A 23,365-nucleotide genomic window follows, 5' to 3' on the forward strand; every position below is an offset into this window, starting at 1 on the left:
TACAAAACTGAGAACCCTTTGGCCAATGATGCTCCTGACCAAATTTGGTCAAAATCCTCTGAGCCATTCAGGGCAAGTAGCATTTTAAAGGAAAAAGTTGACGGACGCGGGACGCCGGACGCCGGACGACGGACGCTGCACCATGGAATAAGCTCACTTGGCCCTTCGGGCCAGGTGAGCTAAAAACTGAAATACATTTTATACCATAAACAACAGGCCCAGAGGACCTGTATTGCTCACCTGGATATCTAAGCAATCATGGCAAAATATTCTTCAAATAAGATCCAAGGGAATGGGCCAGACCCCTGTGCTCATCCTTGTAGCATATCTAGATTAGATTGTTCATGCCCAACAATTTTATGTATGGTTATGGGGTTGGGATCTCAACTGTTTCCAAGCTGTGACTCAGAAACAAGCTCCATAGGTTATGGCCAGACCCCAGGATCAATTGTAATATCATGACTGCATTCCTCTCTTTGTGCCCAGCATTTGTATATATACTTTTGGGGTGGGGATCTCAACCGTTTCAAAGTTATGACCCAGGGGTTAAGTCTGCAAGGGTTGGGCAGACCCTGGGGTCCATTCTCATAACTACATTCATCTCTTTATGCCCAGCATTTGTATCAATAGTTTTGGGGTGGGGATCTCAACCGTTTCAAAGTTATGACCCAGGGGTTAAGTCTGCAAGGGTTGGGCAGACCCTGGGGTCCATTCTCATATCATAACTACATTCATCTCTTTATGCCCAGCATTTATATATATAGTTTAGGGGTGGGGATATTAACCATTTCGAAGTTATGACTCAGGGTTAAGTCTCCAAGGGTAGGGTAGACCCCAGGGCCTTCCTGGAAGCATATGTGCATTCGTCTTTCTATACTCAGCAATTGTATATATGGTTATGGGGTGGGGATCTCAACTGTTTCAAAGATATAAACCAGAAACTAAGTCCCTAGCGGTGGAGAAAGACCCCAGGGCCTATTTTTACATCATGATTGTGTTTATCTCTTGATGCCCAGCAATGCTATATATGGTTATCGGGTGGGGATCTCAACAGTTTCAAAGATATAACCCAGAAACTAAGTCCCTAGGCATGGGGAAAGACCCCAGGGCCTATTTTTACATTATGATTGTGTTTATCTCTTGATGCCCAGCAATGCTATTTATTGTTATGGGGTGGGGATCGCGACTGTTTCAAAGATATAACCCAGAAACTAAGTTCCTACGGATGGAGAAAGACCCCAGGGCCTATTTTTACATCATAATTGTGTTTATCTCTTGATGCCCAGCAATACTATATATGGTAATGGGGTGGGGATCTCAACTGTTTTAAAGATCCATAACATACAATATTGACCCCACCATACCACTTGACCCCTTGACCCAAGAGCCATAAATTTCATAAATTCAAAAGAGAGCCAGTTGATGATTATGATGTGCCATTACTCTCTGTTACTTGAAGGAGTAGAGAAGAAGATTTTTAAAGATTATTCCATTTTTTACCTATTTGGCCCCACCCCTCAGGCCCCTGGTGGTGCAGCCCCATACATTTTATTAAGTTAGATCCCCATGTCCTAGTGATCTTCCAAGTCGAATTTGGTCAAAATTGGCCCTGTAGTTTTTGAAGAATAAAAATTAAATGTATAAATACATAATTACATAACAAGTACACAATATTGACCCCGCCCTACCTCTTGACTCCTTGACCCCTGGGCCATAAATTTCATAAATTCAAAAGAGGGCTAGTTGATGATTATAATTAAATGTGCCATTACTCTCTATAACTTGTAGGAGTAGAGAAGATGATTTTCAAAGATGACTCCATTTTTTTTACCTATTTGGCCCTGCCCCTCAGGCTCCTGGGGGCGTAGCCCCATAAATTTCATGAATTCAGATCCCCATGTCCTAGTAATGTTTCATGTCAAGTTTGGTCAAAATTGGCCCAGTAGTTTTGAAGAAGATTAAAATGTAAAAAGTTGACAGACGACGGATGCTACGGTATGCCATAAGCTCACTTGGCCCTTAGGGCCAGGTGAGCTAAAAACAACTTCAATTTTTTTCACATACTTGTTGACATAATCGATTACATCATGTTTCTAATATAAATAGGCTTTACATACATTGATTTGGTGGGGAATTTAATAATAATAATAATAGCACTACAATCAAGAAAAATATCTCTATAATGACTGGTAATGTATGTGAAAAATTTGCATATGCCATAGATAAATTATAAAGAATAAGATATAAGATAGAATCTTTTAAAGAAATGTACATAGAAATGGTATGATGAAAGTAAATATGGACGTTTGTCAAAATACACAAATTAAATCAGTATGGTGGGAAATAGTCCTAAGACTGCTAGCATTCTCCAACACAGTCATTCAAGTACTGAAATTGAGATGAACACCAGAACAGTCTATTGGATCAGAAAAAACTTAACTTACAAAACTCCATGGCTATAATAGAACTCTAATAGACTTCATCCAGTTTCTCTATCATATATCAATATATAAAATCCGATTTCAGCTGAATAAATTCCTTCAAGTCATTAGCCATATGTAGACTACAGGCAAACCTACTTAATCCACTAAGTGTTTTAGGGGACATACTAGCCCTTTTTCATACATTAAATTGTCCTTTTAATCCATCTGTTTCACAATCCACTCACCTTTAAGCTTATGCTGGAAATGAAGGAGGCTGGATTATTAAGGCTGCGTTGTAAACACATTTGTTAGAAAATATGGTAGATTAAAAATCTTATAAAATAATTAATAAATTTTGTACAAACCATTGTTACAGGCTCCTTTGTGTACTAACAACAAAATGAGAATCAATGTAATACATAATTTAGTACATATTATGTTCAAAATGGAATGCTTCGAATCTAAAATGCTACAAGACAAGTTTATACAATAGTATTGCACATATCAATATAATGTTCATTTACATTGCATTTATCATTTTAACAAGAGGCCCACTGGGCCTGATATATCACTCACCTGTTATTGAATCTTGTTGCAAATCACATTTTACATCTGTGACCTTCAAAGTGGTTAAAGGTCATATTTATTTGAACAAATTTGATAGCCCTTCAAACTACAGACCAAGGCCATGGATATTTTTGAAGCTGTTTGAAGTTTTAAACATATCTGGCCCCAGTGACCTTGATATTGGGTCAAGATCATTTAGTTGAACTAAGTTGATAGTCCTTAACTCATCCCAGCAAGCAATACTGATCAGATATAATGTTTCATTACATCAGGGATCCTCAAGTTGTGTGTATAAAGGAAAAATATAGCCTGGACGAGAGACAGATGGTGTACCATTGCATACATTTACAGGCACTTTGTGCCAAACAAGGGAAAAATTAGCACGAAGTTCCAAGCAGGGAAACTGACATATCACTATTATTATCCATAAAAAATGGCATCATGTCTTTGACATAATAACAACAGGGTGGGGTCATCATTGAACAGCCATTAACAGCAGCATATTGAAGGAGCAACCTCCAAATGCTATTAAATCTTGTGTTGAATCTCTCATACTCAGGGCATTGCCAACATAGTTTCTCAACTGAAACATCCAACAGTCAAGCTGTATTTACTTGTTCATTTGAGCTTACTATGGTGTAGTAAATCCTGGACATTGTCAGACATCCCTGATGGGAAGAATAACAGAGAAATCTCAATGCGAGGTTGATATTCTTGAATGTCTAACTGGAATCCAGCTTGCTTCAAACAGAGAGTCAGATACTGAGTTGAACACACATGTCATATTTGGTAGTTTTGATGTGACATGTGAATATAGAATTATGTTGGATTGGACAGAACACTCAGAGGTCGTATTAGAGAAGTAACACTCTACAAACATTTGCCATTGCACAAGGAGAGTGCTATAACTCATCATCACTGAAGAATTCTCTGTATTCAGATGTGGTACGTTGGCTCCTAATGTCTTCTCTTAGGCGATCCAGCTCCGCAAGTTCACCCTACAGCAAACACATTTCAACATTACAAACTAAAAGACAATTTCATATCATATTCAAATAAATGAATTTATTTTTTTGGGTTGTGTTTATGTAAAGGTTTACAGCAGAAATATATTTATAACCAACAGTTATAAATGCCCTTCTGCTGTGACCCTACATAAATACAACCTTAAGAAATTGCTTTCATAGGGCTGCAAACACATTAAGGTGACAGTAGACAATAGACATTTCAACAGTAGACAATAGACATTTCAACAGTAGACAATAGACATTTCAACAGTAGACAATAGACATTTCAACAGTAGACAATAGACATTTCAACAGCAGACAATAGCCATTTCAATACTGGCAATATTAGGGATACTTCTAACCATTCTTCTTGATGAATTATAAGTTCAGTTATATTGCATAACAGCAAAAAGGGTTTGAAGGCTGTCAAAATGACTTGTCACTAGGACTGAATAGTAAAACTCAGCCATACCTAGTCTATTCCTATCCCTACAGGACAGGTGGACGGATGCTCTCCCGTTGTTTAACATGGGTGCTCTCCCCTTGTTTATAACTTACCCTGAGCTGTTGGAGGTAGAACTGCCGTTTGGTGGCGATATTCTTCATTGGGAAAGGGTTGATCCAGTTAAAGGCGAACTGTCAATGTAAACATTCTGTTAACTCAATTCTGATTCATTCTGTAGATTTGATTTTTTTTACCTCTAACATTCTATAAATAATCCCATGCATTACTATAAATCCAGGGTTTGATATTCTAACAACAACCAGGGTTATTTTACGACAGTCATGCATTCCTAACACTGGTTGTTATTTTACGACAGTCATGCATTCCTAACATAGAGTCTATCAAATATACAGGTAGCAAATACGACAACTGATATAGTAAGAACATACAGTTCAACTTGCCTAATACACAATATAGACTGTATTACTATTTCCTGTGAAATAGCTGGGTCTGCTAAGACACATTATTACCATTACCTGTGAAATCTTACGAACATTAACCATCTTCTCTCCTATAACTCTCATATAGTGGTTGACTGCCAGTGTACTATCCTGTTGTAAAATATCCTCCTCTGCCATTTTGAAAAAGGCCACAGCAAAACGAAACAGCATCTGACAAGAAAAACATAGATTTTTCATCAATCAAGCATCAAATTAACATTATTTGATTGTCCAGTATGTTCATGTTTTAAGGGTATATGCTGTATTTGTCTGGCAATAAACCCATGTTTTTGAAGTTCAGAAGAAATTCCAGCACATGCTATTTTATTGTCCTGTACTGAGCCTATTCCCCTGCTTTGTGTCAGAGATTATTTCTTGGTCCCCTGGGTTTACTGCATGATAAATACAATACATTGTCTAACCATTATAGATATAAATAAAATACATTGTCTAACCATTATAGATATAAATACAATACATTGTCTAACCATTATAGATATAAAAACAATACATTGTCTAACCATTATAGATATAAAAACAATACATTGTCTAACCATTATAGATATAAATACAATACATTGTCTAACCATTATAGATATAAATACAATACATTGTCTAACCATTATAGATATAAATACAATACATTGTCTAACCATTATAGATATAAATACAATACATTGTCTAACCATTATAGATATAAATACAATACATTGTCTAACCATTATAGATATAAATACAATACATTGTCTAACCATTATAGATATAAATACAATACATTGTCTAACCATTATAGATATAAATACAATACATTGTCTAACCATTATAGATATAAATACAATACATTGTCTAACCATTATAGATATAAATACAATACATTGTCTAACCATTATAGATATAAATACAATACATTGTCTAACCATTATAGATATAAATACAATACATTGTCTAACCATTATAGATATAAATACAATACATTGTCTAACCATTATAGATATAAATACAATACATTGTCTAACCATTATAGATATAAATACAATACATTGTCTAACCATTATAGATATAAATACAATACATTGTCTAACCATTATAGATATAAATACAATACATTGTCTAACCATTATAGATATAAATACAATACATTGTCTAACCATTATAGATATAAATACAATACATTGTCTAACCATTATAGATATAAATACAATACATTGTCTAACCATTATAGATATAAATACAATACATTGTCTAACCATTATAGATATAAATACAATACATTGTCTAACCATTATAGATATAAATACAATACATTATCTAACCATTATAGATTGTCTAACCATTATAGATATAAATACAATACATTGTCTAACCATTATAGATATAAATACAATACATTGTCTAACCATTATAGATATAAATACAATACATTGTCTAACCATTATAGATATAAATATTGTTATATGCTTATGGGTATAGTCCATTTGTGACGAGGAAGTGATAAAAACATTTCTCCATGTTTGACTCCTTCAAACAAGTTACTGTATAACCATATTTCCCCACCTGCACTAATGCTATTTTTACACTTTCACTTCCCCATTTACTATCCAATTTCAATAGGTAATTGGTTCATAGTTAAATATTGAGAAGTCCAAAAAGGCTATTTTCCCATATACCTAAAGTAAACTTTACCCCTTCCGCAGAAGCAGAGAGGAATCTGAGAAAAAGGAAATTTGCAATGCAATTTCATAAAAAATGCTATATCCTCCATATCTAATGAGCATTTGCTAGTAGATTTTTGAAAATTTAGTGAATTTCCCCCTTTCTAGGCTCTTGTTGCATGGCCATAGAGGAATAAAAACTAATTTTGGTTTTAGTCTTTTTCTATAATTCGAGGTTCTTATATATACCGCTTTATTAGAACCTAGTTCGTAGGTCATCTCAAAGCGATTCACAAATTATTATCTGTGGTGATAGGGCCTATGCAACCAGCCAATATCTTTCTCAACTCACTGGGGAGCATACAGCCGGTGCTGCAATTTCGGCGCTCACAGCTAGCATTCAATATTCTAGCACTGCCCTACCACATACTCATTTACAGCTGAGTACTGGAACAAGCGGAGTAAAGTATCTTGCTGAATGATACAACACAGTCCATACACTTTGCCCTAGAAAACTGGTTGTAAAATCTGTTGAATCAGTTGATCAACCAGAGAAGTCAGAAATGTCCTTTTTCTTATGAAGCAATAATCAAATTATCACCAGGAGAAAACAGAGAATCTGACTGAAATAAAATTTTGATTTCTTTGTCTTTTACATCCTTTGAAGGAATTACATTGAAGTATTTCTGAAACCAGAGAAAATATTTCTCCCTTTTTGGCCCCTCACTCACCGCAACACCAGGGGATCAGAACCCCTAATCTGAAAAAGTAACTTCTATTTGGCCTAAGAAATCTTCATAACAAATTTCAATGAAACTGGTTTATCAGTTTTTAAGAAGTAGAAAATATCTAAAGGTTAATGACAGGTAAAGCATGTCACATGCAATGAGTGCAGATGAATGGTATTATGAACCTTTTGGCTGGTAACGTACCTTACTTCCCTCGTACAGGTAAGCGTCCCACACCCTGAGAAATGTCTCCACTGGGATGTTGTCTACAAAGATGGTGAGGAACCAGTTGAAGGTGAAGAGTGACAGGTCGACATCGTGGGACTCGAAGTGGGCATACAGACGAGGCAACTTATCCTGGACCATGTCCTTCAGAACTCTCTGTACACAACAATAAATATTCTCATGACCTTTGATCTTTGATTTCTTAGAAGTGACATTCAAATGAATGACTATCATAAAGTATCTATGATAACAATGTAAACGAAAACTGAATAAGATCTTTCCTACCATTGGAAGCAAGACAGGAAAATCTCAACCCAAGAGGTAAAATTCTAAATGTTTAGCCCCAGGATATACTGAGGGATAGACATTTAAAAACCTTACCAAAATGGTGAATGGTTATTTTTCTCTCACCTCATATACAAGTGTTGATTGAATTCCCATGAATTTCATTCCATAATCTTCTATTGTTGATGCATAAACATGTTGATTGTTTTTATGATGTTACTCCATTATTTATTACAGTTTGTGTAGATTGTCTTCACCTGGGGTGTTGAAACTGTCACCTACCTGGTCAGTCTAGGTCTCTATTACAACCTGCTGTCACCTATACCTGGTTAGTCTTGGTCACAATCACATCCTGCTGTCAATTACCTGGTCAGCTTGGCCTCTGTCACCTACCTGGTCAGCTTGAGTCGCTATCAGCTACCTGGTCAGTGAGATGCTATCACCTACCTGTTTAGCTTGAGCCGCTATCACCTACCTTGTCAGTGAGCCACTATCACCTACCTTGTCAGTGAGCCACTATCACCTACCTTGTCAGTGAGCCACTTTCACGTACCTGGTCAGTGAGCCACTATCACCTACCTGGTTAGCTCGAGCCCCTATCTCCTAAATTGGTAAGCTTTAGCTGCTATCACCTACCTGGTCAGTGAGCAGCCATCACCTACCTTGTCAGTCAGCCGCTATCAGCTACCTGGTCAGTGAGCAGTCATCACCTACCTTGTCAGTCAGCCACTAACACCTACCTGGTCAGTGAGATGCTATCAACTACCTGTTTATCTTGAGCCGCTATCACCTACCTGGTCAGTGAGCCACTATCACCTACCTGGTCAGTGAGATGCTATCACCTACCTGTTTAGCTTGAGCCCCTATCACCTACCTGGTCAGTTTGAGCCGCTATCACTTACCTGGTCAGCTTGAGCCCCTATCACCTACCTGGTCAGTGAGCCTCTATCACCTACCTGGTCAGCTTGAGCCGCTATCAGAGTTCTGCTGTAATAATCCTTTGGCATGATGTGTTCTACAATGGCCACTAATAACCAGAAAGCTTCCTCCTCCTCTAGGAACAGCAAACCAATGGCCGCCAGTCTGTTCAGACCCTGTCATTATAAACAATATTTCAGATATATCAACCAAGGTTATTTACAGAATAAACATTTTATAAAAGTGTATCTAGTTCTGTAATATTCAAGAAAATGGCAAAAAGAATCGCCTACAAAAATATTAACAGATGACAATTTATATTATCTTCTCTCTTCTTTACAAAACCTGTCTCATCAGAAACCCAATAGTATTCAACAAATTAGCTGGATTAAACATGATGTCAGAATACACAGGTGGCAGATATAAAAAGGCTCACTGTCTGTTTATTTAATACCAGGAACAACCTCAATATTTAATTCTCGGGAACATTGCCTCCTAGATCTTAGCTTGTTATGTACTTGACAAAATAATACATGTCAAGCCTAAAACATTTCAAAATCAATTATTTTTTAATTCACCATGACATAAAATCTAGAAAAAGAACATGAATTCACTGTAAGTGAGAAATTGTTCTGAAATTTAATGAAGTCCATAATTATGTTAACTGTAGAATCAAGATCAACAACTGGTAGTCAAAACAAAGCATGGAAAAAAACACAGTAGTGACCATATACAATTAACAACATATCCCAGAGGGATCTTGGCGCCCACCATTGTACCATCTTCATTAGTTCTTTGTCAGTTCGATCTTTTCTCTTCTTTTCTCAAATCTGTTTGATCGGGTCATGTTAACAGTAAATGCACCTTGAGGTAACTTTTGATCTAAACTTAATACTGATGTGTATGAAAGCCAACCTTCAAAGTGAGTTACCTGACAGTATCCAATGACTGGGTTATGGAGACTGTAGTTACCTGACAGTATCTAATGACTGGGTTATGGAGATTGTAGTTGCCTGACAGTATCCAATGACTGGGTTATAGAGACTGTAGTTACCTGACAGTATCCAATGACTGGGTTATGGAGGCTGTAGTTACCTGACAGTATCCAATGACTGGGTTATAGAGACTGTAGCTACCTGACAGTATCAAATGACTGGGTTATGGCAGCTGTAGTTACCTGACAGTATCCAATGACTGGGTTATGAAGGCTGTAGGTACCTGACAGTCTTCAATGACTGGGGTATGAAGGCTGTAGGTACCTGACAGTATCCGATGACTGGGTTATGGTGACTGGAGTTACCTGACAGTATACAATGACTGGGTTATCGAGACTGTAGTTACCTGGCAGTCTCCAATGACTGTGTTAAAGAGACTGTAGTTACCTGGCAGTCTCCAATGACTGGTTTATGGAAGCTGTAGTTACCTGACAGTCTCCAATGACTGGTTTAAAGAGACTGTAGTTACCCGACAGTATCCTATGACTGGGTTATGGAGCCTGTAGTTACCTGACAGTATACAATGACTGGGTTATAGAGACTGTAGTTACCTGACAGTATCCAATGACTGGGCTATAGAGACTAGTTACCTGACAGTATCCAATGACTGGGTTATAGAGACTGTAGCTACCTGTCAGTATCCGATGACTGGGTTATGGAGACTGTAGTTACCTGACAGTATCCAATGACTGTGTTATGGAGACTGTAGTTACCTGACAGGATCCAATGACTGGGCTATAGAGACTGTAGTTCCCTGACAGTACCCAATGTCTGGGCTATGGAGACTGTAGTTACCCGACAGTATCCTATGACTGGTTTATGGAGACTGTAGTTACCTGACAGTACCCAATGACTGGGCTATGGAGACTGTAGTTACCCGACAGTATCCTATGACTGGGTTATGGAGACTGTAGTTACCTGACAGTATCCAATGACTGGGTTATGGAGACTGTAGTTACCTGACAGTATCCAATGACTGGGTTATGGAGACTGTAGTTACCTGACAGTATCCAATGACTGGGTTATGGAGACTGTAGTTACCTGACAGTATCCAATGACTGGGTTATGGAGACTGTAGTTACCTGACAGTATCCAATGACTGGGTTATGGAGACTGTAGTTACCTGACAGTATCCAATGACTGGGTTATGGAGACTGTAGTTACCTGACAGTATCCAATGACTGGGTTATGGAGACTGTAGTTACCTGACAGTATCCAGTGACTGGGTTATGGAGACTGTAGTTACCTGACAGTATCCAATGACTGGGTTATGAAGGCTGTAGGCCACTAATATACGTCGCAGCTTGGCTACACCATCCGAATCTGAACTCTCGTAATACTTGTTGTTCGGCAGGGTTCTTAACAAGTCCAGTTCTATCTGATGTGGTTAAAAACAAAAAAGAATTATCAACTTGAACAAATTCTAAGAATTAAAGACAAGTTGATATAAAGTTGTTTTTGCAATAGGCATTCCTGTCTTCAGTCCATGATTTTTCACTCAAGTATTTATGATTAATTAATGGCCTCTTTAACAAAAGATAATTTCATAGGTAATCTGCTATCAGTTGTTCTCATAAGCCGATAAAGCAAAGATACAGCAATCATTGATAATACATGTACAAGTTGAATGTTCTGTTATTCTCATCAGACAAGTAATGTTCTAACCATCTTTGATAAAGCAAGTACCGGGGGATATGTACCACCTGTCTGAACCATATGACTGCAAGTCAGTACAATCAGAATACATATCCTCACATATGTTTCCACAGAAAATGTTATAGAAATTATAGACAGAGACAAAAACACGTCATAAAACTTTGGAAATCAGCTGCAGCTTATTTTCAACTGTTAATGAATAAACATTTCAATTTGTAACCATTTGTAAAATTAGAAATCATTATCGTTAGTGTATCAAGTTAGCCAGAACTGTAAGCCTAGTAATAGCTAGGACTATGTCTAACACAAGTTTACCTGTTTGGCAGCAGGATCATGTGAGGTTCATGAGACTATGTCTAACACAAGTTTACCTGTTTGGAAGCAGGATCATGGGAGGTTCATGAGACTATGTCAAACACAAGTTTACCTGTTTGGCAGCAGGATCATGTGAGGGTCATGAGACTATGTCTAACACAAGTTTACCTGTTTGGAAGCAGGATCATGGGAGGTTCATGAGACTATGTCTAACATAAGTTTACCCGTTTGGCAGCAGGATTATGGGAGGTTCATGAGACTATGTTCAACATAAGTTTACCTGTTTGGCAGCAGGATCATGGGAGTTCTTGAGACTATGTCTAACACAAGTTTACCTGTGTGGTAGCAGGATCGTGTGAGGTTCATGAGACTATGTCTAACACAAGTTTACCTGTTTGGCAGCAGGATCATGTGAGGTTCATGAGACTATGTCTAACACAAGTTTACCTGTTTGGCAGCAGGATTATGGGAGGTTCATGAGACTATGTCCAACATAAGTTTACCTGTTTGGCAGCAGGATCATGGGAGGTCTTGAGACTATGTCTAACACAAGTTTACCTGTTTGGTAGCAGGATCGTGTGAGGTTCATGAGACTATGTCTAACACAAGTTTACCTGTTTGGCAGCAGGATCGTGATGGGTGGTATTACTTGACCGTGAGATCAGACCCTTGTAGTAGTGTGGACCCAACTTATCTCTGTTGTCATTCACATAAAAGTTCACACACCTACAAATAAATACAACAATCATTATTTCTAAACACTTTCTACAGGTTGGTAATTATGGATTATGAAAGGATTCTTGTAACACAACCAATAAGTGTTTCTATGTGACGTTTCAAAACATATCTGCAGGAAACACTCATTTACACCACCTGACTAAACTATTAACCTTTGCTAGCCACTATCCATCATGCACATCTATATATCTTATATATTCACTCTCCAAGTTACAAGAAAGTCAAACAAGTTTTGTGGATGTGCTAAGAAGGTTTTGAACATTTTGAACATCTTTTTGCAATTTCTTTATATTAAATGTTTGAGAACACAACACTAATTATCCTTCTCAAATAATTTTAGCCTAAAATCCTTGAACATTTCTAATTAGTGTTTACCAGGGTTTTCATCAATAGAGATTGTCATCTTTTAGGTTTTACTTTTCTGCATTTTACATTTTTGCTGCTACGAAATAAAGTTGAATTTTCCCTTTCGTCACACATAAGATACATACAGAAATGTAACTTACCCTTTCCATATGTGACTTCTGTGCTCATGAGGAACCCCCATGCGTACCAGTCCCTTCAGTTCGGCCGACCTGACAAGGGGTTTTCCTGTCTGGCCTACCATAAAGTTGTCCCACTTGACCAAATGTGACTGGACCTCATCTGCTTCCTACAATACACGCAAAAGCTAATCATCCTCTCTTACCTAACACATACAACACATACAACACATACAACACATACAACACAAACCATACACACAACACAAACAATACACACAACACAAACAATACATACCACACATAAATACATACAACTCATACAACACATACAATACATACAGCACATACAGCACATACAATACATACAGCACATACAATACATACAGCACATACAATACATACAGCACATACAATACATACAATACATACAGCAAATACAACACATACAACTCATACAACACATACAATACATACAGCACATACCATACATACAACACATACAGCACATACAATACATATAATTCATACAGTACATACAATACATACAGCACATACAATACATACAACACATACAATACATACAACACATACAATACATACAATACATACAGCACATACAATACATACAACACATACAATACATACAACACATACAACACATACAGCACATACAGCACATACAATACATACAGCACATACAATACATACAGCACATATAATACATACAACACATACAACACATACAGCACATACAATACATACAACACATACAATACATACAACACATACAACACATACAGCACATACAGCACATACAATACATACAGCACATACAATACATACAGCACATATAATACATACAACACATACAACACATACAGCACATACAACACATACAACACATACAACACATACAACACAAACAATACACACAATACACACAACACAAACAATACATACCACACATAAATACATACAACTCATACAACACATACAATACATACAGCACATACAATACATACAGCACATACAATACATACAGCACATACAATACATACAACACATACAATACATACAACACATACAATACATACAATACATACAACACATACAATACATACAACACATACAATACATACAACACATACAATACATACAACACATACAATACATACAATACATACAACACATACAATACATACAACACATACAATACATACAACACATACAATACATACAATACATACAACACATACAATACATACAACACATACAATACATACAACACATACAATACATACAGCACATACAATACATACAACACATACAATACATACAGCACATACAATACATACAACACATACAATACATACAGCACATACAATACATACAACACATACAATACATACAGCACATACAATACATACAACACATACAATACATACAACACATACAATACATACAATACATACAGCACATACAATACATACAACACATACAATACATACAATACATACAGCACATACAATACATACAGCACATACAATACATACAACACATACAATACATACAACACATACAATACATACAACACATACAATACATACAACACATACAATACATACAACACATACAATACATACAACACATACAATACATACAACACATACAATACATACAACACATACAATACATACAACACATACAATACATACAACACATACAATACATACAACACATACAATACATACAACACATACAATACATACAACACATACAACACATACAATACATACAACACATACAATACATACAACACATACAATACATACAACACATACAATACATACAACACATACAATACATACAACACATACAATACATACAACACATACCATACATACAACACATACAATACAAACAGCACATACAACAGCTAATCATCCTCTGTAACCTATCTCATACAACACATACAGCACACACAACAGCTAATCATCCTCTGTAACCTAACTCATACAACACATACAACACACACAACAGCTAATCATCCTCTGTTACCTAACACATACAACACATACAGCACACACAACAGCTCACAGCACACTCAATGTGTCAAATATCCTAGTCATATCTCAATGTGTCAAATATCCTAGCCATATCTCAATGTGTCAAATATCCAAGCCATATCTCAATGTGTCAAATACCCAAGCCATATCTTAATGTGTCCAATATACTAGCCATATCTCAATGTGTTAATCCCCTAGCCATATCTCAATGTGTCAACTATCCTAGCCATATATCAATGTGGCAAATACTTTGCCATATCTAAATGTGTCCAATATCCTAGCCATATCGCAATGTGTCCAATATCCTAGCCATATCTCATTGTGTCAAATATCCTAGCCATATATCAATGTGGCAAATACTTTGCCATATCTCAATGTGTCCAATACCCTAGCCATATCGCAATGTGTCCAATATCCTAGCCATACCTCAATGTGTCAAATATCCTAGCCATATATCAATGTTTCAAACACCTTGCCATATCTCAATGTGTCAAATATCCAAGCCATATCTTAATGTGTCCAATATACTAGCCATATCTCAATGTGTTAATACCCTAGCCATATCTCAAGGTGTCAAATATCCTAGCCATATATCAATGTTTCAAACACCTTGCCATATCTCAATGTGTCAAATATCCTAGCCATATCTCAATGTGTCAAATACCCTAGCCATATCTCAATGTGTCAAATATCCTAGACATATCTCAATGTGTCCAATATCCTAGCCATATCGCAATGTGTCCAATATCCTAGCCATATCTCAATGTGTCAAATATCCTAGCCATATCTCAATGTGTCCAATATCCTAGCCATATCTCAATGTGTCAAATATCCTAGCCATATATCAATGTGGCAAATACTTTGCCATATCTCAATGTGTCCAATATCCTAGCCATATCTCAATGTGTCAAATATCCTAGCCATATATCAATGTTTCAAACACCTTGCCATATCTCAATGTGTCAAATATCCTAGCCATATCTCAATGTGTCAAATATCCTAGCTATATCTCAATGTTTAATACCCTAGCCATATCTCAAGGTGTCAAATATCCTAGCCATATCTCAATGTGTCCAATATCCTAGCCATATCTCAATGTGTCCAATATCCTAGCCATATCTCAATGTGTCAAATATCCTAGCCATATCTCAATGTGTCAAATATCCTAGCCATATCTCAATGTGTCAAATATCCTAGCCATATCTCAATGTGTCAAATATCCTAGCCATATCTCAATGTGTCAAATATCCTAGCCATATCTCAATGTGTCAAATATCCTAGCCATATCTCAATGTGTCAAATATCCTAGCCATATCTCAATGTGTCAAATATCCTAGCCATATCTCAATGTGTCAAATATCCTAGCCATATATCAATGTGGCAAATACTTTGCCATATCTCAATGTGTCCAATATCCTAGCCATATCTCAATGTGTCAAATATCCTAGCCATATATCAATGTGTCAAATACTTTGCCATATCTCAATGTGTCCAATATCCTAGCCATATCTCAATGTGTCAAATATCCTAGCCATATATCAATGTGTCAAATACTTTGCCATATCTCAATGTGTCCAATATCCTAGCCATATCTCAATGTGTCAAATATCCTAGCCATATATCAATGTGTCAAATACCTTGCCATATCTCAATGTGTCCAATATCCTAGCCATATCTCAATGTGTCAAATATCCTAGCCATATATCAATGTGTCAAATATCCTACCCATATCTCAATGTGTCAAACATCCTAATCATATCTCAATGTGTCAAATATCCTAGCCATATCTCAATTTGTCAAATATCTTAGCCATATCTCAATGTGTTAATACCCTAGCCATATATCAATGTGGCGAATACTTTGCCATATCTCAATGTGTCCTTTATCCTAGCCATATCTCAATGTGTCAAATATCCAAGCCATATCTCAATGTGTCCTATATCCTAGCCATATCTCAATGTGTCAAATATCCTAGCCATATCTCAATGTGTTAAATATCTGTATATATTGCAGCATAAAATATTACTGTTTCAAATATCATAGTTAAACATAAGCGAATCAAATATCATAGTTAAACATCAGCGAATCAAATATCACAGTGTTGCATCAGTGTCATATATTAGTGTCAAAGTAATTAGCAGAACAAAAACCCCACTCCCCCTTTCCCCAACCACGTTTTATCTGTGACCTTTAACCCTTTCAAATTGACCAATGACCATCAAATCTAATTGTGTGGAAATGACCATCAAAATATAATTGTGTAGAAATTGAAATCTGCATGCTATGGTGTAAATATGAACCAAATGGGTTCAGGGGTTCATGATATTTCTTGTATGCTATCTTATTACTATGGATCAACGGTAGCTGGGAGTATAATTATTATCAACACATATCGATTTATCTTCAACAAGAAAATAAAATTAAACATGGCACCAGATTTAGAACTTTTTACCCATAACACTAAGTCAAATAATCCTGACCGTTTATTGACTGACCTTGATCTTGGTGGACAGCTCCTCAGACTTCCTCTCTAGTTTTGTAGCCTTGGCGATAAGGGGATCATCATCTTCATCCCCACCATACTTCTTCAGGAAGCCATACCGGTCATGCTCCTGTCCACTGTATAAAACAAGGGGCCCAAAAGCCTTAACAGTCACCTGAGTGAAATAGGAATGGTACACATAGTGTTGAGCAGATGACCTCAGGAAGTTTTCAAAAAGTTCAAAAAAGTTTGAGAAAGCTCTTTTGAAGACTTTGCACTAAGTGAACTCCTAGGAGATCGCTTGGGAAGTCAGCTTCTTCTTGAGTTCAAATTCTAATCCTCATCATGTAAGGATCATTTCATGGAATGCTGGCGAAAATCTAATGGTAATTTCAGAGATGGGATTTGAGGATTTTGTACATTGTGACCCCTTATTACATCCCCTCTGCCCCTTTGGGTCAGCCTGTTGTTGAGTATAGACTCCAATCCCATCATCAAATGATCATTTATCAATCTACGAGCTGTAAGTTTAAAAGACAATTGCTTTTGAAAATTGTGCACTCTGTGACCTCTAACGGCTCCGCCCCTAAGCTCCCTCAGGTCAGCTCCTGATCTAGTAGAGATTTCCACCACAGGCTGATGATTATCACCAACTTTCATGAAAATCTGATAGGCTGTTTCTGAGAAGTCAAAAAGTGATCTAAACACTTTTAAACGAATTAATTTCACTCTAACTAAATTATTGACCACCAATGAGACTTTCATTTAAATTTTTTTACTTAGACATTGTTTATTTAAAACATATTTATTGTTTACTGAAAATAAAGTTTAGTGACAGAACAGCACAAACCTGGAGGTGAACAGATTATATTCCATGTCTTCATTTTCGTCCAGGTCCAGTGCGTCTGAGAGGAGTTGAGTGACCATCTCCTGGGACTGGACCTCATCCTGTCCACCTAGTGACCACACAGAAAGACAAGTCATACATGCTGTAGCAGCTCTGTAAGTAATGACCAATATCCTTTGTGGAAGTATAGTATGTATATTGGCAAGTCATTGTAAGACATTATGGTAGAACTAGGTATTTGTGACCTACTTCAGATTTTGATAGAGCAAGGCTAGTATTTCAAGCAATCTTTAGTTTCCTCAATTAAACTCTGTAAGGCACAAGACCAGATTTCAGCATGTGACTCGCCACCATCTTAAGAGGTGTTCACATACAAAATGCGGCATTTCATTTATAAGTGATATGCCCTGGGAAAAAGTGGCAAGGTGAAAAAGGGTCATAACTCTGTATACAGTGAAGCTGTGAGATCTAATTTCAGTATGCAACACTCTGCCCAAGAGGTTCTTAAATGCAAAGTAAGTTAGTTGTAGGTGACACAGTGTATGAGATATGCCCTAGACAAAGTGAAATACAGATGGACATGCAGACAGAGTGTAAACCTGTAGGCCCTACAGTTATATCACTGGGAATAAATAGATGTTTGTGACCTACCTCTGACAGGCTGTTTGAACTCCTTCAGAAGAATAAGATATTTGCTGTGGGTTTGATAAAACTTTGCCTCCAGCTGTGCATAGCTCCTGAAATATCACATGTAAAACTACAATCTAAAATACTCATCCCGTTGTATGGCAATTAGGAGAATATATTTACCGTAAATTCTTGCCCTTCGACAGTAAAATCCATTATCGGCCCAAATTCGCCTTTGACATTTAATTACTATGTATATTATGTTCGTTTGACATTCAATATCTATGTACATTATGTTCCTTTGACATTCATTTACTATGTATATTATGTTCCTTTGACATTCAATTACTATGAACATTATGTTCCTTTGACATTCATTTACTATGTATATTATGTTCCTTTGACATTCAATTACTATGTACATTATGTTCCTTTGACATTTAATTACTATGTATATTATGTTCCTTTGACATTTAATTACTATGTACATTATGTTCCTTTGACATTCAATTACTACGTACATTATGTTCCTTTGACATTTAATCACTATGTATATTATGTTCCTTTGACATTCAATTACTATGTACATTATGTTACTTTGAAATTCATTTACTATGTATATCATGTTCCTTTGACATTCAATTACTACGTACATTATGTTCCTTTGACATTTAATTACTATGCACATTGTGTTCCTTTGACATTCAATTTCTATGTACATTATGTTCCTTTGACATCTAATTACTATGTACATTATGTTCGTTTGACATTCAATTACTATGTACATTATGTTACTTTGAAATTCATTTACTATGTATATTATGTTCCTTTGACATTTAATTACTATGTACATTGTGTTCCTTTGACATTCAATTACTATGTACATTATGTTCGTTTGACATTCAATTACTATGTACATTATGTTCCTTTGAAATTCATTTACTATGTATATTATGTTCCTTTGACATTCAATTACTATGAACATTATGTTCCTTTGACATTCATTTACTATGTATATTATGTTCCTTTGACATTCATTTACAATGTACATTATGTTCCTTTGACATCTAATTACTATGTACATTATGTTCCTTTGACATTCAATTACTATGTATGTTATGTTCCTTTGACATCTAATTACTATGTACATTATGGTCCTTTGACATTTAATTACTATTTATATTATGTTCCTTTGACATTTAATTACTATGTACATTATGTTCCATTGACATTCAATTACTATGTACATTATGTTTCTTTGACATTTAATTACTATTTATATTATGTTCCTTTGACATTTAATTACTATGTACATTATGTTCCTTTGACATTCAATTACTATGTACATTATGTTCCTTTGACATTCAATTACTATGTATATTATGTTCCTTTGACATTTAATTACTATGTACATTATGTTCCTTTGACATTTAATTACTATGTACATTATGTTCCTTTGACATTTAATTACTATGTATATTATGTTCCTTTGACATTCAATTACTATGTACATTGTGTTCCTTTGACTTTCAATTACTATGTACATTATGTTCCTTTGACATTCAATTACTATGTATGTTATGTTCCTTTGACATTTAATAACTATGTACATTATGTTCCTTTGACATTTAATTACTATGTTCATTATGTTCCTTTGACATTTAATTACTATGTACATTGTGTTCCTTTGACATTCAATTACTATGAACATTATGTTCGTTTGACATTTAATTACTATGTACATTATGTTCCTTTGACATTTAATTACCATGTATACTATGTTCGTTTGACATTTAATTACTATGTATATTATGTTCCTTTGACATTTAATTACGATGTATATTATGTTCCTTTGACATTTAATTACTGTGTACATTAGGTTTCTTTGACATTCAATTACTATGTACATTATGTTCCTTTGACATTTAATTACTACGTACATTATGTTCCTTTGACATTTAATTACCATGTATATTATGTTCCTTTGACATTTAATTACTATGTACGTTATGTTCCTTTGACATTCAATTACTATGTACATTATTTTCCTTTGACATTCAATTACTATGTACATTATGTTCCTTTGACATTCATTTACTATGTATATTATGTTCCTTTGACATTTAATTACTATGTACGTTATGTTCCTTTGACATTCAATTACTATGTATGTTATGTTCCTTTGACATTCAATAACTATGTATATTATGTTCCTTTGACATTCAATTACTATGTATATTATGTTCCTTTGACATTTCATTACAATGTACATTATGCAATTACTATGTACATTAAGTTATTAACAACTGTTCATAATGACTATAAATTCATTACATGGGGCAAAAAAGGCGAAAAATATTTGGTATAATGTATATTACAGCAATATTAATTCACAAATTTTAAGAATATGCATTTTAATCCTTTTATCTATATTCAAAACAACAAGAAAAATTCTATTTTATCTTTCAATGTGGTTTTTATCAGTCAATGATAGATTTTAAACAAACTTCTTTCCCAAATTGTGGAACAGCAATTTTTTTGGAACAAGATAATATTTCCTATAGTTGATATTTCCATCAGACAACAAATGCTTATCAGAACAGTAAAAGAATTTCTTTCAAAGTTAGGATTTGATATCTGAACATGACTGTTACCTTATTACTCCAATAGTTTAATGGAAAGACCCAAAGAGTTCCTGATTGGAAAACTGTTTATTAAACATTCATGTGTAATGATTCTTGATGTGTTATGTTTTCATGGCAATATTTGGAGTAATGGTAGACTTGTTTAGCAGCAAAACAGTAGAAATGTTAACATGCTTCAATATGCTTTGAAATTATTAAAATCAACATGAATAAAAGAACAGAAATGTCCAAACTCAGACTTTACAGAAACTAATGGATTATATGACACGTACATCATCAGAGTCTTGCCGTTGTCTTCATCGTGCTGTCGTAGATCATTCAGCTCCAGTATCTCGTTGGTAAGGAACTTGTTCTGGGTTTCGTATGCAGCACACATGTCCTGTTTACATACAATGAGTATCATCATTACTGATATAAATTAATTTTAACCGTCGTGGGCAATTAGAAATTAGGGAAATTAAAATGATTGCAAAACATTTCAAAATTCTCAAAAAATGTTTAGCCACAATTTTAATAATTGAGGTGCTAATAATTTCAGAGGGGCTTGATGATACTGGTCAGAAAAAGGATGAAGCATGTACAGGGGGTTGGGTGTTTTTTAGGTGAAATATGGTAATTGTGTTAAAGGTTAATAAAACTGATAAAGACATGAGAGACAGGATTAGAAATAGCAATAATACAAACACAGCAAATGTTATCATTTTCAATTAGCCTCAATGTCTTTTCCATTTCATTGTATTTAAATGTCTAAATCACAAACCCTAACGACAGAATTTGACCGCCTGTAGTTACTGAAGTTGTTCTGTAATTTATGTGTGAGTATCAACACTTTGATTTATAGTATTTTTTCTCCTTTTTTTTTTTAACAATTTTAAAGAGGTTTAATTTAGTGTTTATAGATTCCCAAAATTAACAATAAAATATAAGAGATGATGTATAAATGGCCATGACAGAGAACCTGAAGCCTTCGTTAAATAAACTACAGATAAAGGCTGGTTGGTAGGTGATAATCTTCCGCGTATATAATCCATAATGTCATAAATACATCATGTGTTATCTGATATGTGTATGTTCCTTGTATTGTCCCTGTCTGGTGACTGTCTGTTAAGTTTAATATATGACAATAATTAAAGTCTAGCTGTGACATACCAGGACATCACTTTATAAAGAGTATTATAAATCTTTCTGCACAGTGCCTAGATGCTACTTTTTAAGAAGGATACACTACTTAACAATACTAATCAGGACATTAAATATTGTAGTGGATCCTCCTTATTAAGTGTTTTATCATTGAAAGATTAGCACACTACTGTTGTATTTCCTTTTGTTTGTCTGAACTTCCTTATTTGTTATTCTTATATCATTAAAAGTCTATATATCCTGACTACTTCTTTTTCAGTAAATATGTACCAGGTACATTTGAAAACAAGTGATCCCAGAGGGATCTTGGCGCCCACCTTTGTACCATCTTCATTAGTTCTTTGTCAGTTCGATCTTTTCTCTTCTTTCCTCTAATCTGTTTGATCGAGTCATGTTAACAGTAAATGCACCTTGAGGTAACTTTTGATCTAAACTTAATACTGATGTGTATGAAAGCCAACCTTCAAAGTGAGTTTGTCATTTCACATATTTACTAGTACAGTACTTAATGTGAAAGAAATAGAATCGATCATTGCAATATGAGAAAGATCTGTTTAGTTCTTCTTTTAATCCATTTTGTTTTTATGATCAGTCTCAAAATATAACATACACAACGAGG

The 23,365-nt window shown here is 35.3% G+C and overlaps 1 protein-coding gene across 2 annotated transcripts in view; it reads right to left on the reverse strand.

The window, feature by feature from the left end:
- Positions 1-635: 635 nt before the first annotated feature.
- The window catches only part of LOC110456637 (TBC1 domain family member 2B-like), a 40,640-nt gene continuing 17,910 nt past the window's right edge, over positions 636-23,365 (reverse strand). Inside the window, exons 8-20 of one of the 2 annotated variants that reach the window (XR_002463605.1) lie at positions 21,879-21,985; positions 18,986-19,071; positions 18,338-18,443; positions 17,501-17,624; positions 12,961-13,106; positions 12,331-12,442; positions 10,992-11,123; positions 8,789-8,926; positions 7,527-7,703; positions 4,979-5,113; positions 4,556-4,633; positions 2,669-3,988; positions 636-2,614 (exon numbers count right to left, since the gene is read on the reverse strand). Coding sequence is in view for 1 of the 2 variants with exons in the window: in XM_021507476.1 (XP_021363151.1) it covers positions 3,893-3,988; positions 4,556-4,633; positions 4,979-5,113; positions 7,527-7,703; positions 8,789-8,926; positions 10,992-11,123; positions 12,331-12,442; positions 12,961-13,106; positions 17,501-17,624; positions 18,338-18,443; positions 18,986-19,071; positions 21,879-21,985 (1,437 nt within the window). In the remaining variant the exon portion in view is untranslated. Of the gene's footprint in view, positions 3,989-4,555; positions 4,634-4,978; positions 5,114-7,526; positions 7,704-8,788; positions 8,927-10,991; positions 11,124-12,330; positions 12,443-12,960; positions 13,107-17,500; positions 17,625-18,337; positions 18,444-18,985; positions 19,072-21,878; positions 21,986-23,365 lie in introns of both variants that reach the window. The other variant, XM_021507476.1, reaches the window with a different exon arrangement.

This window comes from Mizuhopecten yessoensis, unplaced genomic scaffold (genome assembly GCF_002113885.1).
Source record: "Mizuhopecten yessoensis strain PY_sf001 unplaced genomic scaffold, ASM211388v2 scaffold8811, whole genome shotgun sequence".
Classification (NCBI taxonomy): domain Eukaryota; kingdom Metazoa; phylum Mollusca; class Bivalvia; order Pectinida; family Pectinidae; genus Mizuhopecten; species Mizuhopecten yessoensis.